The following is a 16,611-nucleotide window of genomic DNA, read 5'->3' as shown; positions in this document are numbered from 1 at the left end:
TTTTACATTCAACATTTCTCCTTACAGGAAACATGGCAAATGCATTGAAAATAGCTTCACTTTCACTAAAAAGTAAAGTGATATTGCACAATAAGATCAAAATCACTGCTACAAAGAAATAGAACATTGCAACATATCTTTCTACAAGCACCAACCCTAAATTTGCTGAGAGTAGTCTTTGGCTCAAATCCATTCCTTTGAAAGCAGCATATTTCTCCTGGTCATCAGAATATTTTTCCTCTTGGCATTTTACACTCTCTAGACAATCTCACTGTGATATGCAATCATGACATAACTTCTTAACTTTTACCTGACACTGACCTACTAGAACCTACATTTAATATTGCAAAGTTCTTTTGCCTGGGTCCAATTCTAATATTGGCAGAAAACTTGCTGATGATGGTGGTACTTTTATATTTGGTGAATAACCATCACATCAACAATATTATTCTACATCAGGGTCACAGTTTCTCAGGGTTATATTCAAATGCATTTCATGTTGGATTGTATGTGTTTGCTGAAATTAAACTTTGATCTACAAAATTACAGTAGGTCAATTGTTATATTTATATTAGAGAGCAAAGTAAATATTATTTTGCAACATTTTTACTTCAACGATCAGAAAGTCAATCTTTTAAGATCTGTAAATATTACAACATTTGATATTAGTGGCAAGGAACTAATTTCTCCCTTTTTTCTGTGAATTTAAAATGAATGAATAAATTGATTCCAGTCCTCTGGAACCGAGGGGCAACAACTATAACAAAACCACTGTGTTACGAATGAAATATCAAGTTCCCCAAAGAAAAACACCATGCAGCATAAAAATATTATTAAATAAAATTGAAAACAAGTGATGCAGCTGGTTTTAACTTTACAATTCTGCAAATTTTCTATGAACTATTACAATTTAACATCAAAATTCATTCTACAATTGAATAAATTTTCCACATTGCAAAGCTTCATAAATCCAAATAAAATGCTTGAACAGATTCAGAAAAATGCTTTTATATGAAAAATGCATATTAACTCCATAGGTACCTAAGCACATTGAATAACTGTGAAATTGTGCAATATTTTGACAATAGATTAAGATATAAAAAATATATAATGCCCAAGATATATTTCCCTCCTAATATTAAAGGGAGGACATTTTTGCTTTTTCATATTCCATTCTCATTCATTTTGTCCCTTTACTCTTCTCAGAACATAAAACACTGTCAGAAACAACAATGTGGGTTGAATGTATTTTCCAACAATTTCTTGCCCACAGAATTAATAATACCACTCCAGTATATAAATTGTAATACTCTTTAAATAAGTATAAAGTGTCGGGAGGATGGGAGGTGGTGAAGTCAATGAATATAAATTTACATATCAGTGCTACTTTTGATTGTTTGACTACAAAGGGCTTTGAAAAATGGTTCCAATGAATTTACACTTTGGTCGAGAACAAGGTAGCTCTCAGCTGTCATTCTGTTGTGGTGGTAAAGATCCTTGTTACCCGATTATGTGGAACATTTATGGGATAGTGATCAGCGCAGACAATCAATGCGTAAAAATATAGGTACTTTTCTACCACAGACACGATTCTATGAAGCAGCATAACAAACAGATTTGCAGAGACAAGTGCCAGATATAAAGTTGCTGATCACAAAGACTTCAAAAAAGAGATCATTTACTCAAAGGGTGAACAAATTCAGCAGTTATAGGAAAATTACTCAGCCACACCCGAAATACGAGTGGCATCAACAGAAAATTGACAGCTTGTGCAAGTAACTGCATGAAAAGCAGAAGAAAGGCTAAACAAATTTAAATGCACATTAGCAATAACATCAGGCAACAATAAAAGATTTAATGCAAAAGCGTACACTCTTATAAGCACAGATCAGATATGTTGGGCAGGTAGTGGAGGAAGGAAAGAACAAGACGAAAAATAAAAAGAACAAAAATAGCCAAAGGGGGTTGAGACAAATCAATGGCATGGGAGAGAGAGAGATTGCACACAAATGTGGGTGTAAAAGGATTTCTGTGACATATTACCAATGGTCACACTGGAGTAGAGGGCTTGTAGCATTGCAAGGAAATCCATTTAGAAATTTAAAGCAGTGATTGAACAAAGTGCATCACATTTCTTATTCCAAAGGATAGTTTTCATTGTACATACCAATGTCGTATGCTAAAAAATCAGCAGAGAAACATTTTGCTCCATTACTCAGAGAGGTGTCGTTGTGAGTGTTCCCTCCAAAAACAAGCATCACTCCACTGATGATGACAGCTGAATGCAGGTAACGGGCAAATCCACTTTCCTTCAGAATTGTCCTAAATTGTTTTTCAAAGCAAAAGTACAAATCATCATGCTTACAACATACCAAATCATCAAGAGACATTATTTTCAAATTCATGAGCTTCAATGGTAAATTTTCACTATTTCAAGTTTTTCATGTGGAGCCAATGGCTTCACAGGCAAGGTTAGAATTTGCCACACAATGGAATGGTTATATGATAATGCTGATGTACCTTTTTTTATGTAATATGATAAAGAACAAAAAATAGCAGGAGTAAGCCATTCAATGGTGACAACTCTGCCATTCGATGCTTTCATCCTCAACCTTTTACTTTAGCGCCATGTTCTTGCTTTAATCCATACCCTTTAATTCATCCCAAAATTCAAAGAGCTAATTTGAGCATTGAGCGACAGAGACCTTACAGCCCTTTTAGGCACAGAATCTTAAATAGTCACTATCGTCTGTGTGAAGACGTTTCTTCAGAGCTGACTAGCCTTATTGTGAAAATGTGACCCCGATTCTATACACCTTACCAGAAAAAACGTTATCCCTGCTTCTACTATATCAAATTCTGTCAGAAATATGTATGTTTCATCGAGATCACTGGAGCGACTTGCTCTGCTACTTCAGAGGGCTGAATTAAGACTGGAGTGATGGGTATGCCCAAATGCACCAGAAAAACAGACTTTCTTTTCACAATCTATCAGTGAACCATTTTGTTTTTTTCAGTAAATGCAAGAGCAACTTTCATAATTGTTTTATTCTAAAACAGTACTTAAATTCTCAAGCAGTTACAGCATCAGCTGGATCGCCCTTCTCTGGGTTACAAGTGCAGGAACTATGTTATCAGAATGATAAAAATCATTAAATATTAAACAGGATGTTGGTGGGAAATCAGCTTTTCAAAGATGCAATTAAGTATACCGATGGGGAAATTGTTGTCGATGGAAACTACATGGACATCAGCATTTGACAGGTCTCACATGGAAAAATGGATCCAAGGTAAGTTGGCAAATTTAATCTAAAACTTTTAAGAAGGAACTGCAGATGCTGGAAAATCAAAGGTAGACAAGTGCTGGAGAAACTCAGCGGGTGCGGCAACATCTATGGAGTGAAGGAAATAGGCAACGTTTCGGACCGAAACCCTTCTTCAGACTGATGTAGGGTGGGAGGGGGGGAAGAAGAAAGGAAGAGGAGGAGCAAGAGGGGTGAGGGAGAGCTGAGAAGGGGAGGAGACAATAAGGGCTACCGAAAATTGGAGAAGTCGATGTTCATGCCGCTGGGGTATAAACTGCCCAAGCAAAATATGAGGTGCTGCTCCTCCAATTTCCGGTGGTGCTCACTTTGGCCATGGAGGAGGCTCAGGACAGAAAGGTCGGATTCTGAATGGGAGGGGGAGTTGAAGTGCTGAGCCACTGGGAGATCAGGTAGATTATTGCAGACCGAGCGGAGGTGTTCGGCGAAACGATCGCCAAGCCTACGCTTGGTCTCACCGATGTAGAATTAAAATTTAAATCTAAAATTACTTTGGTAATAAGAGACAGTGGAGGGTTGCTTTTGGGATGGGCAGACCATGACCAGAAGTGTACAAGAGGGATTTGTTACATATATTAATGACTTTGGTGTTATATAGGAGGTATTATGTAATTTTGAAGAAATACAAACATTAGTGGCACCGTAGATAGTGATATAAACGCTACATAAACCTTGTAAATTAGGAAGAACATTAGCAGATGGAATTTACTCTGGATAAATTTGAAGATAAGCATCGGGGGGCCAAATAAGGGTGGGACGAAGAAGGGTCTCGACCCAATATGTCACCCATTCCTTCTCTGCAGAGATGCTGCCTGTCCAGCTGAGTTACTCCCTCTTTTTTGTGTCTATCTTTGGGACATTCACAACATATGGGAAGCTATTGGAGAATGTTCAGGAACAGAAAGACCTTGATGTGCAAATACATAGATCCCTGAAGTCGGCAGCACAAGTAGATAGGTGGTAAAGACATCACATGGGATACCTGACTTCATTCATCAGGGCATATGATTCAACAGCAAGGAGGTTATGGAACAGTTTATCAAGCGTTGGTAAGGCCACATCTGGTACATAGCGTACAGTTTTAATGGTCTCAGTATAGAAAGGATATGATTGCTCTAGAGTGGGCGTGAAGGAGATTCACCAGGATGTTGATTTGGATGCCATGACACAGTGAAAAGGAGATTGGATAAGGTTGAGGTTGTCTCGTTGGAGCAGAGAAAGTTGAGGAAGGACCAGCGGGATCTGCACACAATTAAGAATGGCATTGGAAGAAGACACAATAATAAACATTTCTCATAGCAGAGGTGTCCTTGACCAGCGGGCATTGGTGTAAAGTAAAGAGTAAAGGATTTAGAAGGGATAGGAGGTGGTGGCTGGAATTTGAAATGCACTGCCAGAGAGAGTGGTGGAGATAGAGACTCTCACATTTGAGTAGCTTTTTGGCATGCATAAGCAGCAACAATGATTGGCTATCTCGATCTCAAGATGCCTGATGCATCAACAAAATAATGAATACACGTCATCGACGCAATACAAGTGATCAAGAAAGCATAAACAAACACACAATGCATAATGTTATCTTGGTCTATTATTGGAAAATAATCAGCCAGTAACGTAGCAAATATAGCACATGATTAGATCAAAAACGTTCAATAATTATCACGTGTGTTTAAATGTTAACGATTTTGCACAATAGTAGAAACTGAAATGCAACTGGCTGCAAACATCAATGTGCTTTGTTATGAGATCATTGCCAGTTTCAGGATATTTCCAGCAACATCGAGGAATACTCTTCAACAATTCATCACGTGGAAGAGATCAGCTGATGTATCCTCAATGGAGTTGCAAAACATGGCAGCAGATGAAGCAAATATTCTGTGCCAGGAAATAGGTGAGCGTGCAAGGTATGTTTTTCGTCCTGATGATTATGGTTTTCCAGCAATGTCCAATACAATTATAATGTGAAGATTTGAATTAAGCTTCACCCCTCAGCAGCCATTTCTCTCCTCACCTCTTCAAAGTCCCAGAAAGTGTAATTACTGCACTACCTACCCTAAGTTTTAAGCTACATGCTCAAATTGATTTTTTCAATGCAAAGCAATTGTAAAACAGCACACATCATTTCTTATCAACAATCTTTATGACAGAATATTATGTTCAGCACGGTACATGCTCCTCCGTTTTCAATTTACAACTTGCTGTCAACAATGCTGGTGGCATTTAAAATGAAAATTTAGCACAAAAATAAACATAAATTCATAGCATTTAAACTGAGCTGAACCAGCAACTATTTATGGCCTGCAGCAAATATTAAATTGAATGAAATAAGTGTTAGTTTAGATACATCTTTAACTCAAAACTTCCATGAGGTAAAAACATTGTCAGTGAGGGGACGTGAGGGGAGGGTTGAGTGAGGGGGGGGGGGGGGGGGGGGGGGGGGGGGGGGGGGGGAAGCTAGAGGTTGGAACAGAAGGGGACGTCGGGGGGGGGGGGGGGGGGGGGGGTGGAGAAGAAGGAACAAGCGGGGGGAAGGAAGGATAAAGTGGGGGGAGTAGGGAGAAGGGGGAGAGGTAGGGAGGGAGGGGGAGGAAGAAGAGACAAGGGGGTCAGAAGGAACAGGGGAGAAGGGGACGAAAGGATGAGCTGGGCAACAGAAGGGATAAGTGGAGGAGTCATGAGGGATGTGGGGGGGCAGGAAGTACAAATGGGGGGGTTTAAAGGAACAAGTTACGGGGGCTGTAGGGGGTAAAAGAGATGAGCGGGGGTACGAAGAGATGGGTGGGTGTTGGGGGGCAGAAAGGCACATGTAGGGAGGTCAGAGGAGGTGAGAGGTGGGGGACAGATGCAGCAAGGGATGGGGACATTAGAAACAAGTGGGGGGATGGCATAAGGAACAAATGGATAGAGCAGAAGCATTTGGGTGAAATGGAAAAGATGAGTGGGCGCAGCAGGAAAAAAGAGATGAATGGAGAGGACAGAAAGGACAAGTGGGGTACTTGGAGGGGGGGGAGGGACAAGGCACAGAAGTGACAAATAGAGGCAGCATGGGGAGAAAATGGGGTAATAATAAAACTACTTCTCTGGAACATGTCTCACAACCTTTCCCAATGCAATATCGGGGCCATGCACCTACAATAGTGACAGCCCAACTGAAATTACGCTGCGATGGTACAAACCCCAATGTGTCACAAAATAAATACAAAGTACAAGTTTAAAATAGCGATTAAATGACAGTAGCATATATTAGACCACAAAATCCACCCTTTAATAAAAATTAACCAAAGACTACAGAAAGTCTCAAATCCCAAAGTAAATTGACCGGTCAAATAAAGATAGCTGGTGTCACAGACTTATGTCGACTTAGACATCAGGCTACAATGAAATTCCTTGTTCACATTAACCTCAAAGTACACAGATTGCATAATAATGACAGATACAACAAAGAACACGACAAAAGCAAAACAATAGAATGGTACAAGGATTGCAGTGCAATCTGAAGTTGCGCAAAAAAAATACTAAAGCCCAATAAGAGAACAGCAGAATGAGGTAGAGTTAAGAGTAAAGGTAGGTGGCAGCATCTGCAGGAAGGGGTTGTCAAATAAGTGATTGGTTTAGGAGTCTAATAGCAATGGGGAAGAAGCTGTTCCTAAGTCTGGGCTTTCGACCTCCTGTATCGTCTCCCACAAGGTGGAAGGGAGAAGAGAAAATGGCCAGGATGGTAGGCAACTTAGACGATGCTGCCGACCATGCTGTCGCAACTGTAACTTATTGTGACTGCCAAACTCCAGCTGCACAGTTACTGGCTGGTGGTAACAGTTGAAATATTCCCAAACCTTGTGCTTGATATATTTAGTGTTTTTTATATCTATTATTTTGTTTTGAAAAGCAGATAATTTTTGTGCCAATACAAATTTTATTATTCTTGAGATAGTCATCACTGCACAAGTGTTAATGGGGTGTTAAAAACAAATCCTTGTACAAACTGAGCTGTCAGTTTTGCTACCCATTATAACAGCATGAAAAAAGATAATTTGGCCCATTAGACACAGAGGGGGGAAGCAGCATGTTGAGAAATTTCTCTTGGAATTCCTCCCCTCAGCACTATGATCCGACTGCACTGCCTTGTTAAAGTCTCGTTTCAACTGACAAGGTAATGGTTTTCGGAAGCCTTGGAAATTAAAGGCTTTCTGAAGAAGGATCAGACCCTGGGGACTGTTGCAGGGCAGAGAGATCCAAGAGAACAGTTAAATAGTTCATTGAAAGTAACATAGCAGGTGGAGAGATGCCTGAGGAAGTAGTTGATGTTGGAAAAATAACAACATTTAAAAGACATTTAGACAGGTACATTAGATAGAAAAGCTTTAGAGCAAATGGGCCAAACACAGGCAAGTAGGACTAGCTTAGTTGGAGCATCTTGATCAGCATGGATGAGTTGGGCTGAAAGGCCTGTATCTGTACTGTATATAACTCTATGACTCTAAGACCTCCAACTACAAACAGACCTTGAAAGACATAACAAAAAAAAAAAATCAGCCTAATCATTCCCATCTAAATGATTTGCCTTTCACTTACATTGCAAGCCTTAATTCCAGTACCAAGTCTTAAAAATTGTTATCTTAACGAGAAATAAAGATGACAAGGACTTCTACCCATCAAAAAAAATGCATTGTAGTTGCTTTGGATTAGCTGAGGTAGTAATCCTAGGGTTTTCTGATTAACATCCAGGATTGAAGATTACTAAAAAGTGGTGAACACTGCCTGGTCCATCACGGGAACTGATCTCCCCACCATCGAAGAGATCTATAGGAGGAACCGACTCAACCAAGCGGCTAACATCATCAAGGACCCACACCACATTTAATAGATATTTGGACAGGTACATGGATAGTAAAGATTTAGAGAGACGTGCTGGTAAGTGGGACTAGTGTAGAAGGGGCATCTTGGTCAGCATGGACAAGTTTGGCTGCTTCCGAAGTGCTGTATGTATGACTGTGCAGAGGGATTGCAGTCCGAAAAAACAGTCCATAATCGTGATTTTCCATAACACGTCATCTGCACACGTATCAAGAAACTCAATTGTGTTTATTATTTCTCTCCACATAAATTCCATAAGAGCAAATTTTATTTGGTATCTCGAATTTTTAGGTAATGATTTGTAAATTCTGTATCTGCTATGTCACCCAAGCAAGCTTCAACCATCAGGATTTAATATTGAATTTAACAATTTTAGCCCTCTCCTCCCCATCACATGGGTGCATCTTTCTTTCTTGTTTCTTTTTCCCAGTCTCCAACTGATTGGTTTTAAAGTGATTGTGAGTTTGACAATTCTTGTCCACCCACGAGAACAGAAGAGTACATACAGCACAGGAATGGGCTCTTTGTTCCACAATGTTTGTGCTGAACATGATGTCAAGTTAAACTGATCTCATCTGCCTGCACATAATACACATCCCTCACTTAAGTTCATAGGTTATAGTTGCAAAATTATGCCATTCGGCCCATCAAGTCTACTTTGCCATTCAATCATGGCTGATCTATCTTTCCTTCTCAATCCCATTCTCCTGCCTTCTCCCCGTAACCTTTGACACCCGTACTAATCAAGAATCTGTCAATCGCCACTTTAACCTTCTGGTAATCCTGCACCAACCCTCCCAAGTCCCTTTGCATCCACTGTACCCACTACCCCCAGCAGTGCATTCCAGGCCACCACCACTGCGTAAAAAAATACATGCCTCATCCTCACCTTTTGGCTATGCCCTCTAGTGTTGGACATTTCTACCCAGGGTTAAAAGGTTCTGACCATCTACCTTATCTATGCCTCTCATAACTGTGTACACTTCTATCAAATCTCCCCTCAACCTCTGACATTCTAGAGAAAACCATCCAAGTCCATCCAACCTCTCCCTGTATTGGAAATCCTCCAATCCAAGCAGTTTTCCTACATTCGCTCCCTACTGTGCACTGCGAAACATACTTCTCCAAATATGATGAAAGTTCCTTAAACATCAACTATTTACTTTCCCGCTGAGTATTTTCTGCTTTTTTCTCCTTTAATCTGCTGGACACATTTGCACCATTTTGAAATGGTAGGGATTTTCCCGACATGAAATCCTCAATTTCACACCACAGGCCACTTATTTGGCATACCTATTGGAGATCCACTCAATTCACAACACCATTTAATAGCCTTGAAAATCCCATCTCTATGAATCCGCTCAGGCTTTTAACCATGTAGCAAGGAGAGTGCAATATATCCCAATTTTATCCGAATAAACTGACCATCTATTGTGACATTAGGCCAAAAGATATTAGGCCAAGTATAAACCACAGCTTTGCTGACAAAAGACTAATCAAGAATGATCCATACATTAGAAGCAATCTGGAAAAGGCTACAACAGTGAGGCTACGCATAAACTAGCACTACTGCAGAATTTAACTCCAACCAGCACTGTCATTCCTGCGAAAGATTTGAAACATTTTGGACCATATTCATTTTAATAAACATATCTGTGGACCTACAATTAAACAAAAATATTGTTACAGTGCATGGATTGTTTTAAACATTCCAAATATTTACTAAAAATATTTTCCCCATGTTAGAATAATAAATATTATTCATTTAAAGCTCCAGTTTAAGAAAAATATTCGTGCACATCTGATGACTGCTCAAATACAAGCACAGTGAACAAACAGCTCATGATATTCTAGGTTTTAACTATGTCAAAAGAACAACTCTTGCCCAAATTATTTTTAAAGCAGTCACTTCAAAACATTTTAGTCCAAAATTCTGTAACATGCATTGAGTACAGCACTCCAGTTTTACATGAATAAAATGCTGCAAGTCTTTAAGAGAGTTATACAGCTGTCCAGCATGGAACAGGCTGTTTGGTCAAACGTAACCATGCCAACCAAGTTGGTATTATGGATAGTCCAATTTTCCCATATTTGGCCCATATTCTTCTAAGCCCTTTCGATCCACATCTCTGTACAAATGTCTTTTGAAAGTGGTAATTGTCCATAGCTTCCTCTGGCAATTCATTCCAGGTACGGAACACTCTCTGATTAAAGTGGATGCCCCCAAGGTCCCTTTTAAATCTCTCCCCTCTCACCTTATGCCCATGTCCTGTATCCTGGGAAATAAACTAAGCATTCACTGTATCCATACTTCTCATGATCTTGCACACATCAATAAGGTCACCCCTCAGCCTATAACACTCCAAAGAGGAAAGTCCTAGCCCATCCAACCACTCACTGTAACTGAAGTCTGCAAGTCCAGGTAACATCCCAGTCAATATCTTCTACATACTTTTTAACATCACTCCTATAGCTGAATAGCAACGGTTTAGAGGGATATGGGCCAAAAGTGGGTAAATGGGACTATCTGAGATCTTGTTTGGCATAGACAAGTTGGACCATAGGGCCTGTTTCAGTGCTATGAGCTGAGTGACCAGAAATGCACCACTTGCTCTTGCTAACAACTTGTATAGCTACATCATTATATTCCAATTCAATACCCTTCCCAATGAAGGCAAGCGTGTCAAATGCCTTCTTCACCACACTGCCCACTTGGCTCATTATTTTTAGGAAACCATACACCTTTACTCCCAGATCTCTATGTTCCACAACGCTCTTCAGGTGTCTATCCTTTACTGTGTGAGTCCTGCCACGGTTTGATGAACCAAAGTGCAAAGCCTAACACGTGCTTAAGTTTAATTCAATTTGCCATTGCTAGGCCCACCTTCCTAATTGATCTAGATCCTGTTATAAAGTTGGATATATCCTTCCTAACTGTCTGCTATTCCACCAATTTTGGTGTAATCTGTAACTTGAACAACAGAGTTCTACATTGTCATCCAAATCATTAATATAAATAACAAACAACAGTGAACCCAGCACCAACCCTTGCATCACTCCATTGATCATAGGCCTCCAACAAGTCAAAAAACCCTCCCCTACTACCCTTGGATTTCTTCCAACACGCCAATTTTTAATGCAATTGACCATCTAATTTTGGACTCCATGTGATCTTACATATTAACCAATTATGTAGATCCTTGTCAAAGGCCTTACTAAACTCCATGTGGACCACATCCACTGCGCTACCCCCATCAATGATGACTTCTTCAAAAAAAAACTACCAGATTTATGAGACACAATTTCCCATGCATTGTTAATTATCCTTAATCAGTCTATGTCTATCCAAATGTAGGTAAATACTGTCTCCAAGAATCCCCTGCAACAGTTTTTCACATCACTGATGTCAGACATAAAAAACAATCCAACATTAGCTACACTCCTGTTTTCTGGAACTTCGCCTGTGGCTAAAAATAATGCAATATCTCAACAAGGCCCTCAACAGTTTCATCCGTGGCTTCCCATGAGGTCTAAAGATGCATTTTGTCAGGATTTAAAGTATCTACAATGATTTTATAATTGTGTGCCTAAAAATACGTTAAACAGTGTCAAAATAATCATCTCACATACACACATCAATGGATGTGAATATGAAAATATGAAAATAATGGTCAATAACAAAAAAACTGACAATACTTCAAAAAGCTTGTGCTGCACTTTGCCTCCTTAGCGGCCTGATTACATGCTGCGCAAATGTAAAAGCATTTTCAAAAGCAAGAAAAATCTTGGAGAATATTAAATTATCAAAGGAATGAAAGAAGTCGGCTATTTTGCACTTTACATCAATGTAGGGCAACGGTAAGGACTATTTAGGCCAACATCACTTGTCAGTTCTCGGTCCATAGATCCTTCAAGCGCTCTTCCAGCCATTGATTAAAGTATGACGATTCTGGCCTTCACTACCTTCACGGGCAGAGTGCCCATGCCACTACTGCTTTCCAAGCAAAACATTTATTTCTCTAATTTTTTTATCAACATACACTGGCCTTAAATCTGCATATATATATTTTTTTTCTGACATCTCCACCAAAAATGGTGAAACTTCCTACTCATTGTCTTAGCCTTTTATAATTTTTGTACATCTCTACTATATCTCCCCTCAGCCTCACTTCCAAAATGAATCCTAGCCCACACCACCTCTCCTTATGGGTAGGACTCTCCAGCCCTGGCAATATCCTTGTGTATCCTCTGCATCACCCAGATATTATCACATCCTTCCTGTAACACAAATACTATAACTGTGCATGATACTCCATCGGTGGGAGCCGATAAGATATTTTAAGCTGTCCATTTTGGCTTTCTTTAGAACCCCTTTCGGTTTTATTTGATTCATTTTGCACAGGAAATCTAGACTTTCAGCAAAGCATCTTAATTCCTCATGTTTGCCTTCAACCCACATTTTCCTGTAACATAATGGGTAAAATCGAGTTTAGTTTAGTATCACGTGTACCAAGGTACAGTGAAAAGCTTTTTTGTTGTTGCGTACTCTCCAGTCAACGGAAAAACGGTACATGATTACAATCAAGCCGCCCACAGTGTACACATACAAACAGGGTTAGGAAATTAATAGTGCAAGATAAAGTCAAGAAAAGTCCAATTAAAGATAGTCTGAGGGTCTCCAATGAGGTAGTTGGTAGCTCAGGACCGCTCTCTAGCTGGTGTTAGAATGGTTCAGCTGCCTGATAACAGCTGGGAAGAAACTGTCCATGAATCTGGAGATGTGCCCTTTCAAATTTCTGTATCTCATCCCTGATGGGAGAAGTGAGAAGAGTGAAACTCTCCAAGTCTGTGCCAACTCCCACAGCATTCACATCAACCCCATCATCCCACAACCTATTCTCTCATACCCATCAACTCCAACCCCAGATCCCCCACTCCCAATTCTCCGGTCACCGAATGATACTCAGGTTAATTTATAGTAGCCAATGTTCCCAATGTTGGGGGGAGTCCAGAACCAGGGGCCACAGTTTAAGAATAAGGGTTAAGGCATTTAGAACAGAGATGAAGAAACACTTTTTCAAAAAGAGAGTTGTGAGTCTGAGGAATTCTCTGCCTCAGAGGGCGGTGGAGGCCGGTTCTCTGGATACTTTCAAGAGAGAGCTTATCAGGGCTCTTAAAGATAGTGGAGTCAGGGAATATGGAGAGAGGGCAGGAACGGGGTACTGATTGTGGATGATCAGCCATGATCACATTGAATGGCGGTGCTGGCTCGAAGGGCCGAATGACCTACTCCTGCACCTATGGTCTATTGTCTCGTTGTGAATTAACCCATTGACACAACTTAAATTAAACTCCTATCAGATCCTTTGTCTCTCATTTTTATGGATGCATTTCAATCACAGAACAGTACAATACTGGAACGGAGCCTTCAGCCCACAATGTCCATGCCGAACGTCATTCCAAATTAAACAAACCCTATCTGCCTGCACTTAATCCATTCCCTGCATGTTATGCATGCCTCTTAAAAGTTGCACTATTGTGTCTGCTCTGACAATCCCCACCACCCCCACCCCATCAGCTCTTTGCAGCCACCCACCACCCTCTGTGTAAAACAACATACTCATCTCCTTTCAACTTTACACCTCTCACCTTATAGCAATGGCCTCTAGTGTTTGACATTTGCATTATGGAAAAAAAGTTTCTGACTACCTGGCCTATCTATGCCTCTCATAATTTTATATATTTCCATCAGGTCACCCCTCAACCTCCACGTTCCAGACAAAATAATTTAAGTTTGTCCAACCCTCAAATCCTCTCCAAATCCTCTACATCCTTTGTGTAATGCAGCGACCAGAATTGCACACAATACTTCAAGTGCAACCTAACCAAATTTGCATACAACTGCGATATGACTTCCTAGCTCTTATACTCAATGCTTCAATCAATGAGGGCAAGCCACCACCCTACCCATTGATGGCACTTTTCCTATTTCTGTGCTCTGCTTATACTGTACTGCTTCAGTAGATGAGCCCTCCAGTATATGTTCAATGAGTACAGGTGTGAAATTCTGTCAGGTTAATAGTAAAAAAAATCCTCTTATCTTATATCCCTCGCTACCACGTCGGAAACATCAAACCCTGGAAAGTGGATTTGGCAGTCCTGCCCCTAAGTCAACCTATTGTCCATAATGGCCACAACATCATAGTTCCATGCACTAATCCAGTCTCTAAATTAATCTGCTTTACCTACATTACTCATTTAAAAGGAGAAAGACTAAGTATTTAAATATATTTGAGCCGGGAGGATCAGGCAGGCATTTTAGGAATTTTGTTTGTGATTTTTTTAAAACAAACTTCCTTTCTTAGCGTACTATTGCAAAAGCTCCCAAATTACAACTACAATCATGTCAAAAGTTTGTAGCCAACAAATTGAACCAAATGCAACATTTTTCCCTGTGCCTTGAATATTTAAATTTCAAGCAGTGAACTATTTTCATTATTTTCTTCTAGCACAGCAAGTTGCAAAGAACAAACTGGAATTGCTGTTCCAGTTCCATTTAGACCCCCTACACAATTTAATTCTATTTCAAATCAATTACACAGAACGCTTCTGCAATCAAAATGAACTGAACAGAGCAGAACCTTTCCACTTACCAGGTACGGCTATTTACAGTGTACTTGTAGAGGTCATCCACCAAGCCATACTCATTGCTTCTGAATGCTTTGTATCCTCCATGTACATAAATTGATTTTGTCGCTGCACTGTAAACACTGCTGTGTCCATATCCACCCTGAACTATTGCACCCTTCGTCTCAGTCACAAACCACGTGTTGGTCTCTGGACAAGAAGCAAAACTAGTTTTAGAAGATTATTTCAACACAACATTTTCTGCAGAATTCTCTCTGCAAAAGAAAACTTTAGATGTTGTCATTTTGAAAAAATATAGACAAGATTAAGCAAGTTGTTCAAAGTTAGGCCAAATAAACTTCCCTCTTCCTTGATCAGATACTTTGTATAATAATAATGATGATATTGCCCAATCCAAACAATTGGCTGCATCAATGAACAACGGAGTTCAAACAAGCATCAGTTTAGCAAAGTGATACCATTACCCTGCTTCAAATCTTGGCTTCCAAAGCATTTGGGTTTAAGAAAGAGCTGCAGATGCTGGAAAAATCGAAGGTAGACATTTTCTAAACATTTGCTTATCAACTAATTTCAAATATGTTTTACAGTATTTTGCGGTTTAAAGTTAGCGTCTTAATTTTCAAGAAATCAATTAAGTGATTGATTTCAGAACACCAGACAGCCAACCATGTCATCTCTGGGTGCCCGCTCTACCACCCACCAAATGGAGCTCAGGGCCTGGCAGACATTCACGCAGAGACAACACCCGGCTAGAGATCTAACTATTCCTTTGGTTTATGTTTCATTCGCAAGAAGAAGAGTGATTGTAATCAAAAACTAAACTGAGGTGCAACTACAGTGAATCCCTTACAAATGTTCTTCGTGGATTTAAGCATTTCATGCCCAATATAGTATGTGTATTGATCAACTGAAGAAATCTAAAGTCATCTCCACAGCTATATACAGCAGGTACACTACATAGTTTACACCCATTATAAAGCAATAAAACAATTTCTTATTTACACAAAATATGCAATATAACTTGGTAACAATGATTCAAATTACCTCCAATAAACTATTTCACTTTCATAATTATTGCAACTTGATTTGCAAAAGTAAATATTAAATTGTGTTTTCGAAAGATTTCAATGCTGGTCGAAAAATGTCAGTTCACATTGCACAGCTGACAGTGTTCTATAATTATACTTACAACAATAGTTATGTACAATGGTATGCTGCTAACAGTAATAAGCTTAATTATATCCATAATTTTACATTTAATAACTGAATTTTATGTTTTAAATACTCATGGTGTTTGGAATTACATTGCACTTGACAAGTAATCTATACATAAATAGATGGATGGCAGAAAGCATGCATTTGAGCGGCACAGTGGCCTAGAGCTACTGCCTTACAGCGCCAGAGACCCAGGTTCAATCCTGACTACTGGTACTGTTTGTACAGAGTTTGTCCATTCCACCCCGTGACCTGCATGGGTTTTCTCCGAAATCTTCGGTTTTCTTCCACACTCCAAAGACTTACAGGTTTGGAGGACAATTGGCTTGGCATAAATTAAAAAAAATAGTCCCTAGCATGTGTAGGGGTAGTGTTAATATGCAGGGATCGCTGGTCAGTGCGGACTCCGTGGGCCGAAGAGCCTGTTTCCGCACTACATCTCAAATTAAACTAAACTTGAGGAATTCACACATTCTTGAAAGCCTTTTGCAAGCAGTTAAAACTGGAAAATTCTAAATACGTTTTAAAATATGTTCTTTCAATGAGGAGCTCAAGTTGCACAGCTCAACAA

The 16,611-nt window shown here is 39.7% G+C and overlaps 1 protein-coding gene across 2 annotated transcripts in view; it reads right to left on the bottom strand.

Annotated features, from left to right (window-relative positions):
• Nucleotides 1-16,611, bottom strand: part of atrnl1b (attractin-like 1b) — a 704,553-nt gene that overhangs the window by 559,518 nt on the left and 128,424 nt on the right. For both annotated transcript variants that reach the window (XM_055646916.1, XM_055646915.1), the window contains exons 9-10: nucleotides 14,831-15,014; nucleotides 2,168-2,322 (exon numbers count right to left, since the gene is read on the bottom strand). In XM_055646916.1, the coding sequence (XP_055502891.1) occupies nucleotides 2,168-2,322; nucleotides 14,831-15,014 (339 nt within the window). The remainder of the gene's footprint in view (nucleotides 1-2,167; nucleotides 2,323-14,830; nucleotides 15,015-16,611) is intronic.

This window comes from Leucoraja erinacea, chromosome 15 (assembly GCF_028641065.1).
Source record: "Leucoraja erinacea ecotype New England chromosome 15, Leri_hhj_1, whole genome shotgun sequence".
Lineage (NCBI taxonomy): Eukaryota > Metazoa > Chordata > Chondrichthyes > Rajiformes > Rajidae > Leucoraja > Leucoraja erinaceus.
This window is presented reverse-complemented; position numbering and strand designations above follow the sequence as displayed.